The 19993-nt window shown below is 44.4% G+C and overlaps 1 protein-coding gene across 1 annotated transcript in view; it reads right to left on the reverse strand.

Annotated features, from left to right (window-relative positions):
* LOC112236957 (ephrin-A2-like) overlaps nucleotides 1-19993 on the reverse strand; it is a 33412-nt gene that overhangs the window by 1962 nt on the left and 11457 nt on the right. Inside the window, exons 2-3 of the mRNA XM_042296847.1 lie at nucleotides 3063-3355; nucleotides 2110-2175 (exon numbers count right to left, since the gene is read on the reverse strand). Of these exons, the coding sequence (XP_042152781.1) occupies nucleotides 2110-2175; nucleotides 3063-3355 (359 nt within the window). The remainder of the gene's footprint in view (nucleotides 1-2109; nucleotides 2176-3062; nucleotides 3356-19993) is intronic.

Below are 19993 nucleotides of genomic sequence, written 5' to 3' on the forward strand. Positions count from 1 at the left end.
TCTATTAGGAACTACATTTAAAGGAGAGGAGTTATGTCTCTATTAGGAACTACATTTAAAGGAGAGGAGTCATGTCTCTATTAGGAACTACATTTAAAGGAGAGGAGTTATGTCTCTATTAGGAACTACATTTAAAGGAGAGGAGTCATGTCTCTATTAGGAACTACATTTAAAGGAGAGGAGTTATGTCTCTATTAGGAACTACATTTAAAGGAGAGGAGTCATGTCTCTATTAGGAACTACATTTAAAGGAGAGGAGTCATGTCTATTAGGAACTACATTTAAAGGAGAGGAGTCATGTCTCTATTAGGAACTACATTTAAAGGAGAGGAGTCATGTCTCTATTAGGAACTACATTTAAAGGAGAGGAGTCATGTCTCTATTAGGAACTACATTTAAAGGAGAGGAGTCATGTCTCTATTAGGAACTACATTTAAATGAGAGGACTCATGTCTCTATTAGGAACTACATTTAAAGGAGAGAAGTCATGTCTCTATTAGGAACTACATTTAAAGGAGAGGAGTTATGTCTCTATTAGGAACTACATTTAAAGGAGAGGAGCCATGTCTCTATTAGGAACTACATTTAAAAGGAGAGGAGTTATGTCTCTATTAGGAACTACATTTAAAGGAGAGGAGTCATGTCTCTATTAGGAACTACATTTAAAGGAGAGGGGTCATGTCTCTATTAGGAACTACATTTAAAGGAGAGGAGTCATGTCTCTATTAGGAACTACATTTAAAGGAGAGGAGTTATGTCTCTATTAGGAACTACATTTAAAGGAGAGGAGTCATGTCTCTATTAGGAACTACATTTAAAGGAGAGGAGTCATGTCTCTATTAGGAACTACATTTAAAGGAGAGGAGTTATGTCTCTATTAGGAACTACATTTAAAGGAGAGGAGTCATGTCTCTATTAGGAACTACATTTAAAGGAGAGGAGTTATGTCTCTATTAGGAACTACATTTAAAGGAGAGGAGTCATGTCTCTATTAGGAACTACATTTAAAGGAGAGGAGTTATGTCTCTATTAGGAACTACATTTAAAGGAGAGGAGTCATGTCTCTATTAGGAACTACATTTAAAGGAGAGGAGTCATGTCTCTATTAGGAACTACATTTAAAGGAGAGGAGTCATGTCTCTATTAGGAACTACATTTAAAGGAGAGGAGTCATGTCTCTATTAGGAACTACATTTAAAGGAGAGGAGTCATGTCTCTATTAGGAACTACATTTAAAGGAGAGGAGTCATGTCTCTATTAGGAACTACATTTAAATGAGAGGACTCATGTCTCTATTAGGAACTACATTTAAAGGAGAGAAGTCATGTCTCTATTAGGAACTACATTTAAAGGAGAGGAGTTATGTCTCTATTAGGAACTACATTTAAAGGAGAGGAGTTATGTCTCTATTAGGAACTACATTTAAAAGGAGAGGAGTTATGTCTCTATTAGGAACTACATTTAAAGGAGAGGAGTCATGTCTCTATTAGGAACTACATTTAAAGGAGAGGAGTTATGTCTCTATTAGGAACTACATTTAAAGGAGAGGAGCCATGTCTCTATTAGGAACTACATTTAAAGGAGAGGAGTTATGTCTCTATTAGGAACTACATTTAAAGGAGAGGAGTCATGTCTCTATTAGGAACTACATTTAAAGGAGATGAGTCATGTCTTAGGAACTACATTTAAAGGAGAGGAGTCATGTCTCTATTAGGAACTACATTTAAAGGAGATGAGTCATGTCTCTTAGGAACTACATTTAAAGGAGAGGAGTTATGTCTCTATTAGGAACTACATTTAAAGGAGAGGAGTCATGTCTCTATTAGGAACTACATTTAAAGGAGAGGAGCTTTGTCTCTATTAGGAACTACATTTAAAGGAGAGGAGTCATGTCTCTATTAGGAACTACATTTAAAGGAGATGAGTCATGTCTCTATTAGGAACTACATTGAAAGGAGAGGAGTTCTGTCTCTATTAGGAACTACATTTAAAGGAGAGGAGTCATGTCTCTATTAGTAACTTGAAGGAGAGGATATCTGTCTTTCTACTGTCCTGTCTTATCTTTGTGTGTTTGTGTGTATGTGTGTGTGTAGTTAGAGCGTGACTTACCTGGGGGTCTGACATACACCTTCAGCCTCAGACACGGCCTCCCTACATGGTTGGGATGAGGAGACGCTGACAGAGAGAAAGAGGGAGGGAAAGAAAATGAGATGGAGATAGTTTGTAGTTTGCTATGCCGGTTACGCCACTGTGAATGGGGTCCAGGTTAGACCTGGGTGATCCCACTACATCTGGTGTCCATGGGGTTGAAAGGGAGATATATACACACACACACACACACACACACACACACACACACACACACACACACACACACACACACACACACACACACACACACACACACACACACACACAGTGAGAGGATAAGAAGAGCCAAGTCTGACCTCAAAGCAACATCATAAAAATCTGCTACTCAGAGGAAATAACCATGACCCTTCCTCTGCCCTCCCTCCCTCTAGCTTTCTCTCATTCCTCCTCTTCTCTCTCTCCTCATAGCAGTAGTAATACATATACTAGTAGTTGTACTGTAGCAGTAAGAGGAGTAAATCCTAACTTACATTTAAGTCAAAAATTGTACTTCGTCATGCATTCATGTCAAATTCGACTTAAATGGACGTTTCGACTCACCCCATAATATGTTGTTGTTGTACTGCAGTACTATGACATATTTCTCACATTTATAGTAGTAGTACTGTAGTAGTACAATATATTACTCACATTTATAGTAGGAGTACTGTAGTAGTATAATATATTACTCACATTTATAGTAGTAGTACTGTAGAAGTACAATATATTACTGTAGTAGTACAAGATATTACAAGATATTACTCACATGTACAGTATAGTGGTAGTACTGCAGTAGTATAACATATTTCTCCTATTTATAGTGGTAGTACTGTAGTAGTACAAGATATTACTCAAATTTATAGTAGTAGTACTGTAGTAAAATATATTGCTCACATATTAGTTATATTGTAGTGGTACGATATATTACGCACAGATATAGTAGTATTCATGTCCTGGCCTGAACTCGAAGCCCAGGGAGAAAGGCGTAAACAGCTGGAACTTTTCTGAGAAGCGCAGGGGACCGTCAGGACCAGTAGGACGGTTGCACTCCCAGCGTTTGAACCCCCTCATCCTGTGTTGACAGGAAGTGTACCCCTCATGGTTGACCATGAACAGGATATAGCGTTCCATTCGACCGTGAGCCGGAGGGCCGTTGGTGTAGAATGGACAGTAGATGTCGAGGTAGTCATTTATATTGACCGCAACCCTGTAGTCATGGTGGAACCTAGACCGCAACACAACAACATGGTTAAAAAACTGCCACAACACAACCTCAACAAAACCACAGGGTTAGGATGGATTTACACTGCTTTCTCTTTCCATCTAGCTGTCCCTCTCTGTCTCTGTCTCTCACTCTCTCTCTCTGTCTCTCTCTCTCTCTCTCTCTCTCTCTCTCTCTCTCTCCTTGCTTCTGTTTCTCCCTCTCTCCCATTCCTCATCTTTCTCTCCCACTCCTCTCTCCAACTCCCTGTCCTCAACCATCTATATCCTCTCTCCCCTCATATCTCACCTCTCTCCCCCATCTGTTGTCTGTCTGTAAGCATTAATCAGAGTGCTCAACCACCGTGACCAAGCGGATACACACACATACATTACACAAAGATACAAACGCATGCGCACAACTCTTTCTATCTTCTTTCTATTTAATAATGAGGCCAGTGTGACATTGGGCAAAACATTTCTAAATGGTTTGAAACCAGATAAAAAATGATTTTCATGCTGTTCCAGATGTGTACCTAGAGGAATAAAAGGGAATATATGCAAAGTAGCTGGTTACTCCACCTATACAACAACACAGGACTAGGACTATACATCCTGTAAGTAGCCCATTACTCCACCTATACAACAACACAGGACTAGGACTATACATCCTGTAAGTAGCCCATTACTCCACCTATACAACAACACAGGACTAGGACTATACATCCTGTAAGTAGCCCATTACTCCACCTATACAACAACACAGGACTAGGACTATACATCCTGTAAGTAGACCATTACTCCACCTATACAACAACACAGGACTAGGACTATACATCCTGTAAGTAGCCCATTACTCCACCTATACAACAACACAGGACTAGGACTATACATCCTGTAAGTAGCCCATTACTCCACCTATACAACAACACAGGACTAGGACTATACATCCTGTAAGTAGCCCATTACTCCACCTATACAACAACACAGGACACTATACATCCACCATTACTCCACCTATACAACAACACAGGACTAGGACTATACATCCTGTAAGTAGCCCATTACTCCACCTATACAACAACACAGGACTAGGACTATACATCCATGTAAGTAGCCCATTACTCCACCTATACAACAACACAGGACTAGGACTATACATCCTGTAAGTAGCCCATTACTCCACCTATACAACAACACAGGACTAGGACTATACATCCTGTAAGTAGCCCATTACTCCACCTATACAACAACACAGGACTAGGACTATACATCCTGTAAGTAGACCATTACTCCACCTATACAACAACACAGGACTAGGACTATACATCCTGTAAGTAGCCCATTACTCCACCACCTATACAACAACACAGGACTAGGACTATACATCCTGTAAGTAGCCCATTACTCCACCTATACAACAACACAGGACTAGGACTATACATCCTTTAAGTAGCCCATTACTCCACCTATACAACAACACAGGACTAGGACTATACATCCTGTAAGTAGCCCATTACTCCACCTATACAACAACACAGGACTAGGACTATACATCCTGTAAGTAGACCATTACTCCACCTATACAACAACACAGGACTAGGACTATACATCCTGTAAGTAGCCCATTACTCCACCTATACAACAACACAGGACTAGGACTATACATCCTGTAAGTAGCCCATTACTCCACCTATACAACAACACAGGACTAGGACTATACATCCTTTAAGTAGGGTTCATACAGGCAAGACTAATTCAAGGATGTTCAGGGACGCTTTCAAGCACTATTGTCCTTTTCAAGGATCTCAACAATGTTAAATAATTGTATCATTTATATAATTGTACATGTAGGGCCTAATATAGAACCCCCATCCACCCAAATAGCATGCAAAAAGTGCAAAAGAAAAAGTAGGTCATTCATTACCACTTTAAGAAAAATGTTTTTTTTAGGCCTTGATATTCTATTATTATTATTACGTTTTAAAAGATGTGAGAGTAATGTGGACATTGCCTGACTAAATAGATTGGATGCATACATGGCGATTTTTCATTAGATGTTGTCGTCCTCATAACAACCGCAAGTCATTTTATGGCAACATAGTTGCGTCAGGAAACAAACGAAAGTGGCAACAAAAAATGGATAAAAAATCAAATCACAGATAATTATATGGGAGCAGGAGAACTTATAAATTGGCAACAATAATTAGAAGGACTTTTCAAGCACCAAATTGAGGAAATGTCAGGTTTTCAACACAAGGTAGGCATATTCTAGTACTTGAATTTCTGAGCTCCAAATTCATGTTCAAGTGGGCTACTTCAAGCCCCTTGTTGTTTAAAATGGCAGGTGTAACATGGAAAATAAAATGGATTTGTCATGTTATTTCATTACCACATCATGTTGTGAATAAGCTCACTAGGCTATGTAATTTGTTGTCATTATATCCAGAATAATTAATAGGAAGAGTGTTGGGTGTTGCGCAATAGTCTATTTTACACAATTGCACACAGCTAGACTCAGGAATGAGACACCAAAATATTCTGGACATACAGTCCCAGTCAAAGGTTTGGACAGGTTTGGACACCTACTCATTGGACACCTACTCAAATAAAAGGGTTTTTATTTTATTTGGACTCTTTTCTACATTGTAGAATAATAGTGAAGACATCAAAACTATGAAACAACACACATGGAATCCTGTAGTAACCCAAAAAGTGTTAAACGAATCTAAATATATTTTATATTTGAGATTCTTCAAAGTAGTCAACCTTTGCCTTGATGACAGCTTTGCACACTCTTGGCCTTGTAGTGTATAATCCCCCCTTATACTGTATCTTAATGTAATGACATGAAAACAATTTGGCTGATTATTATCAATGACTTGTTAACAAGTCCAGTTAAAGAAATCCTCACTGGTACCCTAGTTTATAGAAAGACCTCTGTGGGTGTGCTTCATTGTGTGTGTGCTTCATTGTGTGTGTGCTTCATTGTGTGTTGAGGTAGTCATTTATATTGACCGCAACCCTGCAGTCATGGTGGAACCTAGACCGCAACACAACAACATGGTTAAAACACTGTGTGAAGTGTTTAGGTTGTGAGGATTTCTTCTCTAAAACAGAAACACAGCTTTTCTCCTCCAGTGGCCAAACCTTTTCTCCTCCAGTGGCCAAACCTTGCCCCCCACCGATCTAGAAATAGGCATCCGCTCAGGGGGAAACACACACAGACATCAAGCGACGCCCATAGTGTAGCAGCTCTGTTCCACTCTTTCCGTTTTCAACCTTGAGAATGAAAACCAATAGTAAAATGGGAAGATCTACACACATAGCTGGCCGGTCAAAAAAAATGCAACTCTCTAGCCTCATTGGGTTTCAAATAATCATACTTTTATTTTGTTGATTTACTACCATTTATGTTCTTGACATTGCAAGCTATTCACTGGTGGAGATGTAGAAGTAATCTGAATAAGGGCTGGATTCAATCCAGTCGTGCATTACAGGCACATTGCTCAATTGGAAATTACCTTTAAATGCCAAGCGTGTTTCAATGTGCGAAATGATTGAATCCCTGCGTAAGTATATTCTGTTACATACCCAATATTGGGGGTGAGTTAGAGAGAGTAGCCTAACAGAGCTGATTGAGATAGTAACAGGACTGACTGACTATAGTAACAGGACTGATTGAGATAGTAACAGGACTGACTGACTATAGTAACAGGACTGATTGAGATAGTAACAGGACTGACTGAGATAGTAACAGGACTGACTGAGATAGTAACAGGACTGACTGAGATAGTAACAGGACTGACTGAGATAGTAACAGGACTGACTGAGATAGTAACAGGACTGACAGAGATAGTAACAGGACTGACAGAGATAGTAACAGGACTGACTGAGATAGTAACAGGGCTGACTGATAGATAGTAACATGACCTGATAGGAACAGGACTGATTGAGATGGTAACAGGACTGATTCTGATAGTAACAAGAATGAGATAGTAACAGGGCTGGCTGATAGCTAGTAACAGGACTGATTCTGATAGTAACAAGAATGAGATAGTAACAGGGCTGGCTGATAGCTAGTAACAGGACTGATTCTGATAGTAACAAGAATGAGATAGTAACAGGGCTGGCTGATAGCTAGTAACAGGGCTGATTCTAATAGTAACAAAAATTAGATAGTAACAGGACTGACTGAGATAGCAAGAGGACTGACAGAGATAGTAAGAGGACCGACAGAGATAATAAGAGGACCGACAGAGTTAGTAAGAGGACCGACAGAGATAGTAAGAGAACCGGCAGAGATAGTACGAGGACCGACAGAGATAGTAAGAGGACCGACAGAGATGGTAAGAGGACCGACAGAGATAGTAAGAGGACCGACAGAGATAATAAGAGGACCGACAGAGATGGTAAGAGGACCGACAGAGATGGTAAGAGGACCGACAGAGATGGTAAGAGGACCGACAGAGATAGTAAGAGGACCGACAGAGATAATAAGAGGACCGACAGAGATGGTAAGAGGACCGACAGAGATGGTAACAGGGCCGACAGAGATAGTAAGAGGACCGACAGAGATGGTAAGAGGACCGACAGAGATGGTAAGAGGACCGACAGAGATAGTAAGAGGACCGACAGAGATAATAAGAGGACCGACAGAGATGGTAAGAGGACCGACAGAGATGGTAAGAGGACCGACAGAGATGGTAAGAGGACCGACAGAGATGGTAAGAGGACCGACAGAGATGGTAAGAGGACCGACAGAGATGATAACAGGACCGACAGAGATGGTAACAGGACCGACAGAGATGGTAACAGGACCGACTGAGATGGTAACAGGACTGATTGAGATGGTAACAGGACTGATTGAGATAGTAACAGGACTGACTGAGCTATAATCAAATCAAATAATATCACATTTATTTATATAGCCCTTCGTACATCAGCTGATATCTCAAAGTGCTGTACAGAAACCCAGCCTAAAACCCCAAACAGCAAGCAATGCAGGTGTAGAAGGGATGATTGGATAAGTAACATGATTGATAGAGATATTGACAGCACTAATAGAGATTGTAACATGATTGATAGTAACCAGGACTGACTGATATAGTAACAGGACTGATTGAGTTAGTAACATGATTGATAGAGATATTGACAGCACTAATTTAGATAGTAACATGATTGATAGTGATATTGACAGCACTAATTGAGATAGTAACATGATTGATAGTGATATTGACAGCACTAATCGAGATAGTAACATGATTGATAGATATTAACAGCACTAATTGAGAGAGTAACATGATTGATAGAGATATTAACAGCACTAATTGAGATAGTAACATGATTGATAGTGATATTGACAGCACTAATCGAGATAGTAACATGATTGATAGACATATTGACAGCACTAATTGAGAGAGTAACGTGATTGATAGACATATTGACAACACTAATTGAGATAGTAACATGATTGATAGAGATATTGACAGCACTAATTGAGATAGTAACATGATTGATAGTGATATTGACAGCACTAATTGAGATAGTAACATGATTGATAGTGATATTGACAGCACTAATTGGGATAGTAACATGATTGATAGACATATTGACAGCACTAATTGAGATACAGTTGAAGTCAGAAGTTTACATACTTAGGTTGGAATCATTAAAACTCGTTTTTTAACCACTCCACAAATTTCATGTTAACAAACTATAGTTTTGGCAAGTCGGTCAGGACATCTACTTTGTGCATGACACGTGTCATTTTTCCAACAATTGTTTACAGACAGATTATTTCACTTATAGTTCACTGTATCACAATTTCAGTGGGTCAGAAGTTTACATACACTAAGTTGACTGTGCCCTTAAACAGCTTGGAAAATTCCAGAAAATGATGTCATGGCTTTAGAATCTTCTGATAGGCTAATTGACATCATTTGAGTCAATTGGAGGTGTACCTGTGAATGTATTTCAAGGCCTACCTTCAAACTCAGTGCCTCTTTGCTTGACATCATGGGAAAATCAAAAGGAATCAGCCAAGGTCTCAGAAAAAAAAAATGTAGACCTCCACAAGTCTGGTTCATACTTGGGAGCAATTTCCAAATGCCTGAAGGAGGGATGGGCCAAAATTCACCCAACGTATTGTGGGAAGCTTGTGGAAAGCTACCTGAAACGTTTGACCCAAGCTACCTGAAACGTTTGACCCAAAACAATTTAAAGTTAATGCTACCAAATACTAATTGAGTGTATGTAAACTTCTGGCCTACTGGGAATGTGATGAAAGAAATAAAAGCTGAAATAAATCATTCTCTCTACTATTATTCTGATATTTCACACTCTTAAAATAAAGTGGTGACTGGCCTAAAACAGGGAATTTTTACTAGGATTAAATGTCAGGAATTGTGAAAAACGGAGTTTAAATGTATTTGGCTCAGGTGTAACTTCCGACTTCAACTGTAGTAACATGATTGACAGAGATATTGACAGCACTAATTGAGATAGTAACATGATTGATAGAGATATTAACAGCACTAATTGAGATAGTAACATGATTGATAGAGATATTAACAGCACTAATTGAGATAGTAACATGATTGATAGAGATATTAACAGCACTAATTGAGATAGTAACATGATTGATAGAGATATTAACAGCACTAATTGAGATAGTAACATGATTGATAGAGATATTAACAGCACTAATTGAGATAGTAACATGATTGATAGAGATATTAACAGCACTAATTGAGATAGTAACATGATTGATAGAGATATTAACAGCACTAATTGAGATAGTAACATGATTGACAGAGATATTAACAGCACTAATTGAGATAGTAACATGATTGACAGAGATATTAACAGCACTAATTGAGATAGTAACATGATTGGCAGAGATATTAACAGCACTAATTGAGATATTAACAGCACTAATTGAGATAGTAACATGATTGATAGAGATATTAACAGCACTAATTGAGATAGTAACATGATTGATAGAGATATTAACAGCACTAATTGAGATAGTAACATGATTGATAGAGATATTAACAGCACTAATTGAGATAGTAACATGATTGATAGAGATATTAACAGCACTAATTGAGATAGTAACATGATTGATAGATATTAACAGCACTAATTGAGATAGTAACATGATTGATAGAGATATTAACAGCACTAATTGAGATAGTAACATGATTGATAGAGATATTAACAGCACTAATTGAGATTGTCACGCCCTGGTCAAAGTATTTTGTGTTTATCTTTATGTATTTGGTCAGGCCAGGGTGTGGCATGGGGTTTTTGTAATTGTGGTGTGTTTGTCTTGGGGTTTTGGTGGTGGTATTGGGATTGTAGCTTAGTGGGTTGTCTAGCAAGGTCTATGGCTGTCTGGAGTGGTTCTCAATCAGAGGCAGGTGCTTATCGTTGTCTCTGATTGGGAACCATATTTAGGCAGCCATATTCTTTGAGTTTGTCGTGGGTGATTGTCCTTAGTGTCCTATGTGTACTCGTTGTTAGTTTGCACCAGATAGGCTGTTTCGGTTTCGTTTATTGTTTTTGTAAGTTCGTGTTTTTTGTTATATTAAACATGGATCGCAATCGACACGCTGCAGTTTGGTCCGACTCTCTTTCATCACCACTAGAAAACCGTTACAGAATCACCCACCACCAACGGACCAAGCGGCGTGTCAACAGGCAGGAGCAGCCGAAAAAGGAGATGCTCACCAAGGATTTCTGGTCATGGGAGGAGATCTTCGACGGGAGAGGACCCTGGGCTAAACCAGGGGAGTGTAGCCGCCCAAAGGAGCAACAGGAGAAGAGGCAACAGAGGCAGCAGCAGCAGGAGCAGCAGCAGCTACAGTGGGAGAGGTTGCACCACCTGGAGTTATGGACATGGGAGGAGGAATTGGACGGTAAAGGACCCTGGAATGAGCCTGGAGATTATTGTCGCCCCAAAGCCGAGCTGGAGGCAGCAAAAGCAGAGAGGCGGCATTATGAGGAGCTAGCACGGCAGAGCGGATGGAAGCCCGAGAGTCAGCCCCAAAAATTTCTTGGGGGGCTTACAGGGAGTATGGCTATGCCAGGTAGGAGACCTGCGCAAACTCCCTGTGCTTACCGGGGGCTGGAGAGACCGGGCAGGCACCGTGTTATGCTGTGGAGCGCACGGTGTCTCCAGTGCGGGTGCACAGCCCGGTTCGGTATATTCCAGCTCCGCGTATCGGCCGGGCTAGATTGAGCGTCGAGCCAAATGCCATGAAGCCGGCTCTACGCATCTGGTCCCCAGTGCGTCTCCTTGGGCCGGCTTACATGGCACCAGCCTTGCGCTCGGTGTCTCCGGTTCGCCTGCATAGCCCAGTGCAGGCTATTCCACCTCGCCGCACTGGCAGGGCAACCGGGAGCATTCAACCAGGTAAGGTTGGGCAGGCTCGGTGCTCAAGAGCTCCAGTGCGCCTGCACGGTCCGGTCTATCCAGTACCACCTCCACACCCCAGCCCTCCGGTAGCAGCTCCCCGCACCAGGCTTCCTGTGCGTGTCCTCGGTCCAGTACCACCAGTACCAGCACCACGCATCAGGCCTACAGTGCGCCTCGCCTCTCCAGCGCTGTCGGAGCCTTTCTCCTCTCCTGCGCTGCCGAAGTCTCCCGCCTATCTAGCGCTGTCGGAGCTTTCCTCATCTCCAGCGCTGCCGGAGTCTCCCGCCTGTTCAGCGCAGCCAGAGCTGCCAGTCTGCATGAAGCAGCCAGAGCTGTCAGTCTACATGAAGCAGCCCGCGCTGCCAGTCTGCATGAAGCAGCCAGTCTACATGGAGCAGCCAGAGCTGTCAGTCTGCATGGAGCAGCCAGAGCTGTCAGTCCGCATGGAGCAGCCAGAGCTGTCAGTCCGCATGGAGCAGCCAGAGCTGTCAGTCCGCATGGAGCAGCCAGAGCTGTCAGTCCGCATGGAGCAGCCAGAGCTGTCAGTCCGCATGGAGCAGCCAGAGCTGTCAGTCTACATGAAGCAGCCCGAGCTGCCAGTCTGCATGAAGCAGCCAGTCTACATGGAGCAGCCAGAGCTGTCAGTCTGCATGAAGCAGCCAGAGATGTCAGTCTGCATAGAGCAGCCAGTCTGCATGGAGCAGCCAGTCTGCATGGAGCTGCCAGTCTGCATGGAGCTGCCAGTCTGCACGGAGCTGCCAGTCTGCACGGAGCTGTCAGTCTGCACGGAGCTGTCAGTCTGCACGGAGCTGTCAGTCTGTAAGGAGCTGCCAGTCTGCAAGGAGCTGCCAGTCAGCACGGAGCCGCCAGAGCGGTCAGTCTGTAAGAAGCCGCCAGAGCTGTCAGCCTATATGGGGCAGCTAGTGCCGCCAGTCTGCCCAGCGCCGCCAGATCTGCCAGTCTGCCCAGCGCCGCCAGATCTGCCAGTCAGCCAGACTCTTCCAGATCTGCCAGTCAACCAGACTCTTCCAGATCTGCCAGTCAGCCAGACTCTTCCAGATCTGCCAGTCAGCCAGACTCTTCCAGATCTGCCAGTCAGCCAGACCCTTCCAGATCTGCCAGTCAACCAGACTCTTCCAGATCTGCCAGTCAACCAGACTCTTCCAGATCTGCCAGTCAACCAGACTCTTCCAGATCTGCCAGTCAGCCAGGATCTGCCAGTCAGCCAGGATCTGCCAGTCAGCCAGGATCTGCTGAGACCACCAGCCAGCCAGGAGCTGGTAGATCTATTTACCGGCCTGAGCTTCCTCTCACTCCTGAGCTTCCTCTCACTCCTGAGCTTCCTCTCACTCCTGAGCTTCCTCTCACTCCTGAGCTTCCTCTCACTCCTGAGCTTCCTCTCACTCCTGAGCTTCCTCTCACTCCTGAGCTTTCTCTCACTCCTGAGCTTTCTCTCACTCCCGAGCTTCCCCTCAGTCCCGAGCTGCCTCGGTCCCGAGCTGTCCTTCAGTCCCGATCTGCTCCTCAGTCCAGTGGGGTTCTGGGTGAGGACTACTAGGCCATGGTCGGCGGCGAGGGTGGACTATCCAGGGACGAAGGGAGAGGGGACTAAGACATTAAAGGAGTGGGGTCCACGTCCCGCGCCGGAGCCGCCACCATGGACAGACGCCCACCCGGACCCTCCCTATTGTTTTGAGGTGCGTTCGGGAGTCCGCACCTTAGGGGGGTTCTGTCACGCCCTGGTCAAAGTATTTTGTGTTTATCTTTATGTATTTGGTCAGGCCAGGGTGTGGCATGGGGTTTTTGTAATTGTGGTGTGTTTGTCTTGGGGTTTTGGTGGTGGTATTGGGATTGTAGCTTAGTGGGTTGTCTAGCAAGGTCTATGGCTGTCTGGAGTGGTTCTCAATCAGAGGCAGGTGCTTATCGTTGTCTCTGATTGGGAACCATATTTAGGCAGCCATATTCTTTGAGTTTGTCGTGGGTGATTGTCCTTAGTGTCCTATGTGTACTCGTTGTTAGTTTGCACCAGATAGGCTGTTTCGGTTTCGTTTATTGTTTTTTGTAAGTTCGTGTTTTTTTGTTATATTAAACATGGATCGCAATCGACACGCTGCAGTTTGGTCCGACTCTCTTTCATCACCACTAGAAAACCGTTACAGAGATAGTAACATGATTGATAGAGATAGTAACAGCACTAATTATAAATAGATATATAAAGGTAAAGAGACTAAAAGCGTATAAATAAATATTTTCACACGCACGCACACACACACACACACACACACACACACACACACACACACACACACACAGGGTAAGCTCTTGTGTGAATTATTCAGGTCAGCCAAACTGTTGCTGCTGTTGGCTGTGCTGTGTACCGTTTTCATATTTAATGGTCCTTTTGATGTGTATTAATTAACTACTGCTAGCTCTGCTGTTTCACTTCCTTTAAACACACACACACACACACACAAAGACACACCTCCTTAGCCTGTGGGCCTAATGGCGAGATGAAAGAGAGGAAAGAGGAGGAAGGGGGATACGGGGGAGGAAGCGAGATACCCCTCAACTAACTGATACAGGAGTAGCTAGGAGAGGTTGTGTCGTTAAGAAGCGATGTGTGTGTGTTCCTCTGGCGCTCTCATTTTAATCCTTGTATAGGGGTTGTGGTGGGAATCTGCACACCATGCTAAATCGATACACACCCTTTCGCTTTAAAGAGAGTGTGTGTCTGTGTGTGTGCCCACCTTAGTATGCAGCTCAGACTCAGACATAGCGGGGGAATATTTGGACTGGGGGGTTACATAAGACAGAAACTTAAGTGGTTTTGACCTTGGTTACAACCCCCTCATACACACACACACACACACACACACACAGTCACACACACATAGTCATACACTCGCACACCCACACACACACACACACACAAAACTTTATTTTAAGCACTGAGTGCGGACATGAAGGCAGCGTGTGTGTGTGTGTGGGTGTGTGTGTGTGTTAATGTAGATTAAGAGCCTGAAAGAGGACACATTGAACTGAGGGAAACAGGGGACCATATCCTTTATCCCCCCTTCTCTCTATTCTTGCCTTCCCCTCCTTTTCCTCTAGGTCTTACCATTCCCTTTCTCCTACCATGAACCTCTCCACTTTCCCTCCATCTCCTTCTCTTCCCTCCATCTCCTTCTCTTCCCTCCATCTCCTTCTCTTTCCTCCATCTCCTTCTCTTTCTCCTTCTCTTCCCTCCATCTCTTTCTCCTTCTCTTCCCTCCATCTCCTTCTCTTTCTCCTTCTCTTCCCTCCATCTCTTTCTCCTTCTCTTCCCTCCATCTCCTTCTCTTTCTCCTTCTCTTCCCTCCATCTCCTTCTCTTTCTCCTTCTCTTCCCTCCATCTCTTTCTCCTTCTCTTCCCTCCATCTCCTTCTCTTTCTCCTTCTCTTCCCTCCATCTCCTTCTCTTTCCTCCTTCTCTTCTCTTCTCTTCCCTCCATTTCTTTCTCATTTCACCATCTTCTGTTTACTTTTTCTTACTAGTTGTCCTTCCTCTTCTCTAAGCAGTTCCTTTTCACCATCTCTCACTCCATCCCTCAGTAAAAAGATCAAACAGGCTGTTTGCTCTCTCCCCCCCCTCTCTTTCTCTCTCTTTCTGGCAGGATGACAGCTCTCACTCGTCCCAGGGCAGGCCCTTATGTAAACAGCCCCATTGCACTCAGGCTGTATGTGTGTGTGTGTGTGTGTGTAAACCCTCTCATTACCATATCAAAGCCTGTGATCGCTCCTCTCCTCCCAGTGTTAGAGTGGCATATTAATAGTTGTGTAGGTTAAACTTCCAGATAAAGCAGGCTGATGAAGGTTAGTTCTCTCTGTTTTAAACAGTTCACTTACTTGCATTTCCCTTCGGGTGTGTGTGTGTGTGTGTGTGTGTGTGTGTGTGTGTGTGTGTGTGTGTGTGTGTGTGTGTGTGTGTGTGTGTGTGTGTGTGTGTCGATTGAAGAATATGATACAGGACTGGGCTTTGATTGGCTGACAGATTTGATTGGCTGACAGATTTGTCTTTTGATTGGTCCTACCCCGAGGCTCTCAGATGACCTTCAGCAACTTTCTCAACTTTCTTCTCTCATCCACCACTTCTCTCCTCTCACATCCCTCTACACTCTCCTCTCATATCCCTCTACACTCTCCTCTCATATCCCTCTACACTCTCCTCTCATATCCCTCTACACTCTCCTCTCACATCTCTCTACACTCTCCTCTCCTCTCATATCCCTCTACACTCTCCTCTCATATCCCTCTACACTCTCCTCTCCTCTCATATCCCTCTACACTCTCCTCTCCTCTCATATCCCTCTACACTCTCCTCTCATATCCCTCTACACTCTCCTCTCACATCTCTCTACACTCTCCTCTCCTCTCATATCCCTCTACACTCTCCTCTCACATCTCTCTACACTCTCCTCTCCTCTCATATCCCTCTACACTCTCCTCTCCTCTCATATCCCTCTACACTCTCCTCTCATATCCCTCTACACTCTCCTCTCACATCTCTCTACACTCTCCTCTCCTCTCATATCCCTCTACACTCTCCTCTCACATCTCTCTACACTCTCCTCTCATATCCCTCTACACTCTCCCCTCCTCTCATATCCCTCTACACTCTCCTCTCCTCTCATATCCCTCTACACTCTCCTCTCATATCCCTCTACACTCTCCTCTCATATCCCTCTACACTCTCCTCTCATATCCCTCTACACTCTCCTCTCATATCCCTCTACACTCTCCTCTCATATCCCTCTACACTCTCCTCTCACATCCCTCTACACTCTCCTCTCCTCTCATATCCCTCTACACTCTCCTCTCATATCCCTCTACACTCTCCTCTCATATCCCTCTACACTTTCCTCTCCTCTCATATCCCTCTACACTCTCCTCTCATATCCCTCTACTCTCCTCTCATATCCCTCTACACTTTCCTCTCCTCTCATATCCCTCTACACTCTCCTCTCATATCCCTCTACACTCTCCTCTCATATTCCTCTACACTCTCCTCTCCTCTCATATCCCTCTACACTCTCCTCTCATATCCCTCTACACTCTCCTCTCATATCCCTCTACACTCTCCTCTCATATCCCTCTACACTCTCCTCTCCTATCCCTCTACACTCTCCTCTCATATCCCTCTACACTCTCCTCTCATATCCCTCTACACTCTCCTCTCATATCCCTCTATACTCTCCTCTCCTCTCACATCCCTCTACACTCTCCTCTCATATCCCGCTACACTCCTCTCATATCCCTCTACACTCTCCTCTCCTCTCATATCCCTCTACACTCTCCTCTCCTCTCATATCCCTCTACACTCTCCTCTCCTCTCACATCCCTCTACACTCTCCTCTCATATCCCTCTACACTCTCCTCTCTCATATCTCCTCTCACTCTATCCCTCTATCCCTCTCCTCTCCTCTCATATCCCTCTACACTCTCCTCTCCTCTCATATCCCTCTACACTCTCCTCTCCTCTCATATCCCTCTACACTCTCCTCTCATATCCCTCTACACTCTCCTCTCACATCTCTCTACACTCTCCTCTCCTCTCATATCCCTCTACACTCTCCTCTCACATCTCTCTACACTCTCCTCTCCTCTCATATCCCTCTACACTCTCCCCTCCTCTCATATCCCTCTACACTCTCCTCTCCTCTCATATCCCTCTACACTCTCCTCTCATATCCCTCTACACTCTCCTCTCATATCCCTCTACACTCTCCTCTCATATCCCTCTACACTCTCCTCTCATATCCCTCTACACTCTCCTCTCATATCCCTCTACACTCTCCTCTCACATCCCTCTACACTCTCCTCTCCTCTCATATCCCTCTACACTCTCCTCTCATATCCCTCTACACTCTCCTCTCATATCCCTCTACACTTTCCTCTCCTCTCATATCCCTCTACACTCTCCTCTCATATCCATCTACTCTCCTCTCATATCCCTCTACACTTTCCTCTCCTCTCATATCCCTCTACACTCTCCTCTCATATCCCTCTACACTCTCCTCTCATATCCCTCTACACTCTCCTCTCCTCTCATATCCCTCTACACTCTCCTCTCATATCCCTCTACACTCTCCTCTCATATCCCTCTACACTCTCCTCTCATATCCCTCTACACTCTCCTCTCCTATCCCTCTACACTCTCCTCTCATATCCCTCTACACTCTCCTCTCATATCCCTCTACACTCTCCTCTCATATCCCTCTATACTCTCCTCTCCTCTCACATCCCTCTACACTCTCCTCTCATATCCCGCTACACTCTCCTCTCATATCCCTCTACACTCTCCTCTCCTCTCATATCCCTCTACACTCTCCTCTCCTCTCATATCCCTCTACACTCTCCTCTCCTCTCACATCCCTCTACACTCTCCTCTCATATCCCTCTACACTCTCCTCTCCTCTCATATCTCTCTACACTCTCCTCTCCTCTCACATCCCTCTATACTCTCCTCTCATATCCCTCTACACTCTCCTCTCCTCTCATATCCCTCTACACTCTCCTCTCCTCTCATATCCCTCTACACTCTCCTCTCATATCCCTCTACACTCTCCTCTCATCCCTCTACACTCTCCTCTCATATCCCTCTACACTCTCCTCTCATATCCCTCTACACTCTCCTCTCATATCCCTCTACCCTCTCCTCTCCTATCCCTCTACACTCTCCTCTCATATCCCTCTGCACTCTCCTCTCCTCTCATATCTCTCTACTCTCTCTCCTCTCCTCCCTCATATCCCTCTCATCCCTCACTCTCCTCTCATCCCTCTACACTCTCCTCTCATATCCCTCTACACTCTCCTCTCATATCCCTCTATACTCTCCTCTCCTCTCACATCCCTCTACACTCTCCTCTCATATCCCGCTACACTCCTCTCATATCCCTCTACACTCTCCTCTCCTCTCATATCCCTCTACACTCTCCTCTCCTCTCATATCCCTCTACACTCTCCTCTCCTCTCACATCCCTCTACACTCTCCTCTCATATCCCTCTACACTCTCCTCTCCTCTCATATCTCTCTACACTCTCCTCTCCTCTCACATCCCTCTATACTCTCCTCTCATATCCCTCTACACTCTCCTCTCCTCTCATATCCCTCTACACTCTCCTCTCCTCTCATATCCCTCTACACTCTCCTCTCCTCTCATATCCCTCTACACTCTCCTCTCATATCCCTCTACACTCTCCTCTCACATCTCTCTACACTCTCCTCTCCTCTCATATCCCTCTACACTCTCCTCTCACATCTCTCTACACTCTCCTCTCCTCTCATATCCCTCTACACTCTCCCCTCCTCTCATATCCCTCTACACTCTCCTCTCCTCTCATATCCCTCTACACTCTCCTCTCATATCCCTCTACACTCTCCTCTCATATCCCTCTACACTCTCCTCTCATATCCCTCTACACTCTCCTCTCATATCCCTCTACACTCTCCTCTCATATCCCTCTCCACTCTCCTCTCACATCCCTCTACACTCTCCTCTCCTCTCATATCCCTCTACACTCTCCTCTCATATCCCTCTACACTCTCCTCTCATATCCCTCTACACTTTCCTCTCCTCTCATATCCCTCTACACTCTCCTCTCATATCCATCTACTCTCCTCTCATATCCCTCTACACTTTCCTCTCCTCTCATATCCCTCTACACTCTCCTCTCATATCCCTCTACACTCTCCTCTCATATCCCTCTACACTCTCCTCTCCTCTCATATCCCTCTACACTCTCCTCTCATATCCCTCTACACTCTCCTCTCATATCCCGCTACACTCTCCTCTCCTCTCATATCCCTCTACACTCTCCTCTCCTCTCATATCCCTCTACACTCTCCTCTCCTCTCATATCCCTCTACACTCTCCTCTCCTCTCACATCCCTCTACACTCTCCTCTCATATCCCTCTACACTCTCCTCTCCTCTCATATCTCTCTACACTCTCCTCTCCTCTCATATCCCTCTACACTCTCCTCTCCTCTCATATCCCTCCCTCTCCTCTATATCCCTCTACTCTCTCCTCTCATCCCTCTACACTCTCCTCTCATATCCCTCTACACTCTCCTCGCACATCCCTCTACACTCTCCTCTCATATCCCTCTACACTCTCCTCTCATATCCCTCTACACTCTCCTCTCATATCCCTCTACCCTCTCCTCTCCTATCCCTCTACACTCTCCTCTCATATCCCTCTAC

The sequence above is a fragment of the Oncorhynchus tshawytscha genome, linkage group LG14 (assembly GCF_018296145.1).
Source record: "Oncorhynchus tshawytscha isolate Ot180627B linkage group LG14, Otsh_v2.0, whole genome shotgun sequence".
NCBI classification, from domain to species: Eukaryota; Metazoa; Chordata; class Actinopteri; order Salmoniformes; family Salmonidae; genus Oncorhynchus; species Oncorhynchus tshawytscha.